Consider the following 7,694-nt stretch of genomic DNA (forward strand, 5'->3'; position numbering starts at 1 on the left):
TATTTTTCATTGCTTTATTTCCCAATAAATTGCTGAGTTCTTAGTTAACTGGTACTTGGAAGAAATGAGGTGAATAGAGAATGACAGCAGGGCAAGCAGAAAATTAACTATACAGAACTGATACAAAGGCTGACTACTTAAAGAATAATTGAGCTTGCATGATGCTATACATGAAAGGCATTAGAAACATGAAGTCTTTCCATCCTAAATGGCAAGACTGTATCTGATCTAGAGCTAGAAAGCAGAGGGGAGAGGTGAAAATTTCACCAATGGTATTTTAATCAATTCTCTTCTCTAGATAGGTGTGGATAGTGAGGTACAACAATCCTTTAGCTCCATCAAAAACTAACGCACATAAAACTTGACACCTTTTATAAATTGTAAGTCATGCATGCATGAACTATCAATCTCAAAAAGCACAAAACAAATGCTGTCATTTATTAAAATGTATATTTATTCCATAGCCTAATTTGTTTGGGGCTGTAGCCTATTATTAAATAATCTAGGTATTCATTTTTAGACTAGTCCTTTCAATGCCAATTCTTCCATGAATTGGGCTACTGCATCTAAGGGACCCAAATTATGCTTATCATAAAAAATTGCAGAAAATCTTTTTTCAAAATCCTTTAACACTCATAAAAGAAAACCCCATACTCAAATATGCAGGCTAGAGGTTAATTTTTAAGCTAAAGTTTCAAATATACAAAAGAATGGAGAAAAACCCCACATGACAAATTATTGTCATATTTAAGATAATAAAATAAAGACCCATTCTGAGGGAAAAGTACACAAATGTGGCATGGGTTTAAATGCAGGCTGGGCAGAGTTGCAGACAAGGTTTTACAGGAATGGGAGCAGGTTAGTGGCTATAGTCAATGTACTATTTGGTTATGTTAATAAAAGGATCATTTGGGGGAGAAAAACTAGTAGCATTGTGTTATTTAAATCTCAGTTAATATATAACTTTCACAATTATAACCCTTCTAAAAACTGAGAAGTAAAAAATAAAATATAATGTTAATTGAACACTGTTGAAGGAAGTTGTGAAAACTGGGAGCATGGTACAGTAAAGTGTGGCGAACTTGGTTTGAGACAAGAGTAAACAGTAGAAAATAGTGACTAACTTTAACTACAAAAAAAAGTTTCATTTAGTAGGGTTTTTTTTTTTACTGGTTGGAGGTAGACACATTCAAAAAAGTATTCCAGAGCAACTGGATCAAATCGATAAATAATAGCACTTTTGTTAAGGCAACTTCAGAAACTGATTGATCATACCTGACCTGGTATAAATACGTTTAAGATTTCTCTTAGATGAAAGCTAAAAACAAAAATGGTCTGAACAAAAAATGTGGGTAAGACACTGAAGGATGGGCAGTACATTTAGAAATTCTACGTGCTGTAAAAAAATATATACATGCGCATGTAAGAATAAACAAGATCTTGGTCTTTTAAAAAAAAAAAAAAAAAAAAGGAAAAATCAGGCCAAAACCTATAGTTAGATCTTACTATGAGCAACAGATCTTCACGTGTATAATTAACATGTAGTTTCTTACTTCCCACTTAGTTTTTAATTTATAACAAGACACTGCTAAATTTCAGACAAAATATATATATATATTTAAATCTTTACAATAAATCAAGATGTAGGAGCTTACATAGAGCACATTTTGGTTTATTTAGGTACTCATTCAAGCTCCCTCAGATGCAAATCACCCTGGTAACAGTGTGTGTACATAGTCTTCTCTTTGCTTTTTATAATTTCAAAGCAAATAATACATTTGACTGTATGTAAGTCTGTGCAAATAATCCTTCAGAAGAAACATCCAAGATTCTGTTTGCAGAGGTCATTTTGTCTCTCAAAGATGATCACATGAGTTTGTTTTTCTTCAGATAAAGTGCTCCTGTCCAGCAGAACTCAAAGGCCTTCAAGCGTCCAAGAAGCTCGGGTCCCATAAGGCGAGGTCATACGAATTCCAGCTTCCCGTGCCCACTATACATGCCCCAGTGAACGAGCGAGAGGATCTTGTCGTTGCTGAGGTCTGCTTGTCTCATTTTGTCACAGGTCAGACAGCAGTTCTCATGCCCACTCACTGGCACCATGCATTCCAAGTCCAATTTTGCAACCTGCCCCTTTTTGGAATGGTGTCCGTGAAAGCTATAGTGCAAACGGGAGAGCATCTGCTGCCGCTGGTCCTGCAGTCTCTTGTTTTCACTTCGAAGCATCCTCAAGGCCAACATAATAAGCAACACTAAAATCAGCCCTCCGGCGATGGGAACAGCAATCACTGCGGCCCGGAACCACAACTCTTTGGAAGAAGTCAGCTCCTGCACTTTGGTGATGAGGTTTCTGCTACTATCATGCTGATACCGGTTCCCTTGTCCTAAAGAAGCAGGAGCAAAATAATCAATTTATGGACATTCATGATTATCTCTCCATTTAAAACAAGGTACCCCCATTAAAAAGCTTACAATTAAGTCAATATTTAGAAAATGAATGTTGCAAAGATGATGCAAAAAAGCTTACAAAAACATTTGTTTACTTGTCGTTACTGAGTAGTAATGGTCATTTAATATTTTCAAAATGTTGAAAAAACAGGCAAAACCTATTAACACTGACAGATATCTAATGCTCAGGCAGACATAAAAGCTACTCAATAGAGATGCATCTTCGCGTCCAGCCTGGTGTCTCTAATTACATTAACAACAAAATCAATAGCAGACATACAAAGTCGCGTCTGTCACTAGCCTATAGATCAGGCAAGCATTTGGGTTAGAAAGGGCTTCCACCTACCTGAGGCCTCCCCCTTGGGAAGAGAGAGTACATCATGCAGCCCTCTGTAATTGCACATATCTTCATGACAGCATTCCAAAGTGGGCATGGTGGTGCCAGAGTGGTTTTGTGCCTGTTTGGCTTGGCAGATGTCTGCTGTGCTTGCCAGAGAGTCCAGGCAGCCATGGGTGAGTGGAGAATTTGTGTTCTGAGGATCAAGAAGTCTAGAGAAGCACGCGCTCAGCTCAGATTTACACATATAGCCAGTTGCTACGCAATGGGCAGCATCACAGTAGCATCTGATTTCACCTGAAAACAATGAAAAATCGCATCAAACTGCTTCAGAGGCCAGATAAAGCATCTGCTTAAGCAATCCCTAAACCCCAAGCTCAAAGACACTAACTTTTAGGACACTCGCCTGAGTGCTTATAATAGCAGGCCATGTAGCCTGGAAAAGTCCTTTGTGCAAATCAGTGCTTAAATGTCAATCCAGTTAAATATAATTTTAGAAATGTATTAATCCTAATAGTGGAGAATCAAAGTTCGATTTAGGCTTCTGATAAATTAGTAATTAAAAATAATATTTTTATTTTTGAAAGAAAATAATAATTACAATAATTCCTCCTACCATAAGGCAAATTACATTATTTATTCAGTTTAATCCTACATGACCATACAACATAAAAATGCTCGGCTTTTTGATTTTGTCAGTATAAATATTTGATCGGAACTACTGAATTGTTTACTACCTCGAAGGGCTGTGCCAAGATTTAAGAGCTTTAGCTAACACCTTATAAAGTTATTAACTAGAAACACAACAATCTAGAAATTGCTCCAGTCAGGAGGTTTTAAAACTATGAAACTGGGCAGCTATTTGCAACCTCTCTAGAAAAGGCAAACTTTGCCTATAAAGATCTTTTCATGCAGAGGAGCTTTTAGTCAGTATATTGTAAAACAGGAACTAGGCAGTTTACAATTAGTGGTTTGCTTGCCAAAGTCAATTTCTTTCAGCCCAAATGGAAAGTCATAAAACTGGGGGCGGAGGGGAGGGTGTAAAACTGCAAGGCTAACTCCTCCTTTCCTTAACTCCCCAGTTTTACATGTAATTCAACATGGGATCTAAAAGGGGAAACGCTGAAACTGAAAATCCTCTGCTGGTTGAATGAAAAATCCTTAAGGAAACCTCAAATTTTTCTACAGGAAGTGATTAAAAGTTTCCTTTATAAAACTTATTTTGTGAGTTGCAAGTCACTGTTAACATTTTGCGGCAATGCAAGATCTGAAGCTTTTGACATCAATTTCTAGTTAAATAATCTGGATCTCAGAGTAAACGCTAATATGATATCTGACCCAGTGGACTCCGGTCATTGTCACACGCCACAGCTAAAGCTAACGTAAGTTGAACTAATGCACACACTTCTTCCCAGCTTCCCAGTCTGAAGTTCTGTCTAGTGAACTGAGACCTCCATGCTGAAATTGAACACCTCTTCCCACCCTCACCTTTCTTCCTCCTCCTCCTCTCCATGAATGCCTGAGTAAGGTGCCTCATTTAATTATCTGTCCAAATTCCAAGCCACTGTACGGTATGCTCAGTTTTCACTAAAGGCTACTAATGCTTAGGTTCTAAAAAGACCAGCCAACTAAACACAGGTCTTTGGCATCCCCAAGTGTAACTGTCCAAGCTGGAGGTCTCACTCCTATCCTAAATCTGTGCTCCCTGTCCTAGGTCTGGGACCAAGTCTCTTCTCCAATGAGACCTTCCAAGTTAGGACCCTGCTTTGCAGAGGTTTTCTCCTTTTCAGTTTATTTGATTTTTCACATAAAGCTCACCAGTCTTATGTGATGACTACATGTCCCTAGTCTGACAAATTCCATATACAGAGTAGAATAAAAACAGATTAAGTCAACTTTGATCCCGTTCACCTCAGACCTAGTGCAGAAAAAGAAAACTGAATACAAGTGAAATGCTGCTTAAATGTTTATGAGAGCCTATTTAACATACTATATTTTCAATGACCTAAAATAGTCTAATAAAATTTTGACAGGTAACTAGGAAAGTTCTAACAACTTTTTTTTTTAATTGGAGCCACATTTGAGCAAGTTGAATGAACTTCTGTATTACTGTATTAAAACTATATTCCTGTCGTTTCATAAAGTTTCTTCCTGTGGCATGCAAAAGGCCAGAAAGGGGACTGGTATTTTGAAACAGTGAACAATGCTCTTCTGTTTTCCCCCCTTTCTTGTTACTGTATGTAGTGATTAAACAAAAATGTCTGCTTTAGTCAAGATGGCTACAGGAGAGACTGCTGGCTTCTTTTAAAGCTTTTGAAGTCCGCAGCAGTCAGAAATCTCTGATCCCCTAATTATATCATTATCAGGCACATAGTTTCGGTATCTGTGACTTCATGTCAGCCTCAGTCCCTCCCTGTTCTGCTAGCCTTTGATAGGGCCAAGACGCTCCCCCTCTGCAGGCTGGAGGGCTGTTATTTAGGGTTAATTACACCCTTCCTTCCAAAATAAATAAATACTGTAGCACATCATCCTTGCTGGGCTAGCTTATCCTTTAACCTCATGCCTGATACATGGCAATTAGAGAAAAGTGGGGGGTGCGAAAGCTAAATAACGCTTCCTATTTTAAAAAAATTTACCTATTCACTGAACAGTAGGTAGAGTTCATGGCAGGGTAGGTGGAGGAACCTTGAAATCTAGAGGGAGTTTGGTTTATTTCAGATAAAAGGTGAAAGCCTGCAGGGGGGAATAAAAAGAAACTGACCACTGCCTTTTTTTTTTTTTTTTTTTTGGAGTGTTTGTAAAATATGAGGTGAGTGGGAAATGAGACCGCTGACAGCGCCTACTCCTCCCGGCCACTGAGAAGCAACAGAGCACATACTCATGCACAATGAACACAGACCCGGGACACCTACACACTCAGGGAGGCACGCACATTCACTAGCAGCTCATAAAGACACTCGGAGACACACAAAGAAACTCAAGGACAGAAGCACATTCAAATACAGACACACGAATACAGAGATATACCCTAATACGGACACGAAAGAGACACACCGGCAGAGACACATTCGAATACACTGATATACTCAAATACAGAGATATATTCAAATACAGAGACACACTCAACAGAGACACAATCATAACAGAGATACACGTTCAGAGGCACACTCAAATTCAGACACAGTCAGAGACACAACAGAGGCAGTCGGACAGACACATTCAGGTACCGAAGGATACTCAAGTAGAGATGTACTCATAGACAGAGGTACACAGATAAACGGACGGACACACGGACGGACGGACACACACACACACACACACACACACACACACACACACACACTCAGGAGCTGTGTAACTGGGGGAAGGGGTCTGCGGTTCCTCCCGGGCGCCCCCGCCCTGCGGTAGAGAGGGAGGCGCGGTCCGAGCCCACACTACAACCCTGATCCCCCGCCGCCAACTTTCAGAAGTTCACTACAGACAGACTTACACAAACATTTTGACAACCACTTGCCCTGAGGTCTGACGCCACCTACACGCGCCCGGCCCTGGACACCCGAGGGGGCGGCCGCGAAGCCACCGCCGCGACTACTAAGAACAGGCAACTTGTCGCGACCTGCGGGCTCCAGCGCGGGAGGAAGCCTCGCCCGTCGCTAACAAAGCCGTGGCGGTCGGCTTCAAAGGCCCGAGGCGGCGGCCGCCCCGGGACCCCGCGCTGCCCTCCGCGGGGAGCCCGCGCCCAGGCTGACCGGTGGGCACCCACCTTTGGTGAGCAGCACGGCCATGGCGCAGAGTTCGAGCTGCAGCCAGATGAAGATGTAGCTGGAATGGCGATCCATTGACGCCCCCCACGGCCGCGGCGCCCCCGCCGGTCCCGGAGCCGCGGCGCAGCTGCAGCCTACGACTCTCGGAGCGCGCCGTGCATGGGTGCTGCCCGGGGCGGCGGGCGCCGTCAGCGACGGGGCGAGTGGCCCGGACGCGGCCGGAGCATGGAGTGCGGCTGCAGGGCGCGCCGAGAGGCCGAGAGGACCTGCGCTCCCTGCCTGCGTGCACCAGCTCCTTCGCTGCGCTGCGCGCCGCAGTCCGAGGTGGGCTCCCGGTTTCACTACCCTTCGGTCGGCCACTCCGCGACAGCAGAGGTACCACGAGCCCGCGAAGATACAGCCAGCCGCGAGCTCCGGACCGCGCCGGCCTCTGCCCGCTCGGCTCCGCGCTGTAAATAGCGCTCCGCGCGGGGAGCTGGCCGGGTGCCGCCCCGCCCCTTCCCACCCCCAGCTGCGCCAGCGCCGTCCGATTGGCCGCCAGGCTCCAGTCAATCATCCCACAGCCAGGGGCGGGCCCAGACGCGGGCGGGGTGGGGACCTGCCCGCGGCTCCAAGCGGCGCCGGAGACTGGGGCCTGCGGCCCTGCGGCTGCTGTCTCCCGCGCTCCCCCTCGTGGAGGCTTGCGGGTCCGTGACCTTCGGGAGGCGCGAGTCGAACCCGGCCACTGGCTCTGTATTTGGCACCCGCCTCCGTGACCCTCACAACTCAGCTTTGGGCCAGCGTCCCCCTGCTAGTGGCTTCTTTTTTGTTCCCCCCAAAACACGCGAGGGGCCCGTGTGGCCGCCTTCGGAAGCCCTCCTCTGCCACGCACGCTGAGCGCGCTTGGAACGTCAGGGACAAGTGGCGGTCCCCCGGCGTGCGCCGTCGGCCGAGGCCCTCCTGCTGAGCCCCACTGGCTCGCGTGTGGCCGAGGAGGGGTGTGCAGTCGGGAGCCAGGAAGGGGGGCGGCAGGGCGCTGGGGTCTGCTTTCAGCCTTCCCGGTTTCCCTCAGAGCGCATCCGCCTCGAGCCGCCCGCCCTGTGATCAATAAAGCCCAGACAGACAGACTGTTGATCAGTAGGAGCCGCTAAGTTCTCCTGGGTAGACAG

General features: G+C 45.2%; 1 protein-coding gene across 1 annotated transcript; it reads right to left on the reverse strand.

Moving 5' to 3' along the window:
- Positions 1 to 433: 433 nt before the first annotated feature.
- BAMBI (BMP and activin membrane bound inhibitor) lies at positions 434 to 6,987 on the reverse strand. Its single transcript, XM_016160791.2, has 3 exons — positions 6,546 to 6,987; positions 2,792 to 3,079; positions 434 to 2,381 (listed from the first exon to the last, which is right to left on the reverse strand). Exons 1-3 carry the CDS (start codon positions 6,619 to 6,621, stop codon positions 1,963 to 1,965), a joined length of 783 nt encoding a protein of 260 aa, XP_016016277.1. The 5' UTR covers positions 6,622 to 6,987; the 3' UTR covers positions 434 to 1,962.
- Positions 6,988 to 7,694: the final 707 nt, after the last annotated feature.

Source organism: Rousettus aegyptiacus, unplaced genomic scaffold (genome assembly GCF_014176215.1).
Source record: "Rousettus aegyptiacus isolate mRouAeg1 unplaced genomic scaffold, mRouAeg1.p scaffold_m13_p_10, whole genome shotgun sequence".
Lineage (NCBI taxonomy): Eukaryota > Metazoa > Chordata > Mammalia > Chiroptera > Pteropodidae > Rousettus > Rousettus aegyptiacus.

Coding starts and splice junctions, on each gene's coding strand:
- BAMBI (XM_016160791.2), bottom strand. CDS start 6,621: ATGGATCGCCATTCCAGCTACATCTTCATCTGGCTGCAGCTCGAACTC. Junction 3,080..6,545: donor GGCCGTGCTGCTCACCAAAG/GTGGGTGCCCAC, acceptor CATTGTTTTCAG/GTGAAATCAGATGCTACTGT. Junction 2,382..2,791: donor TCCCAAGGGGGAGGCCTCAG/GTAGGTGGAAGC, acceptor CTGCTTCTTTAG/GACAAGGGAACCGGTATCAG.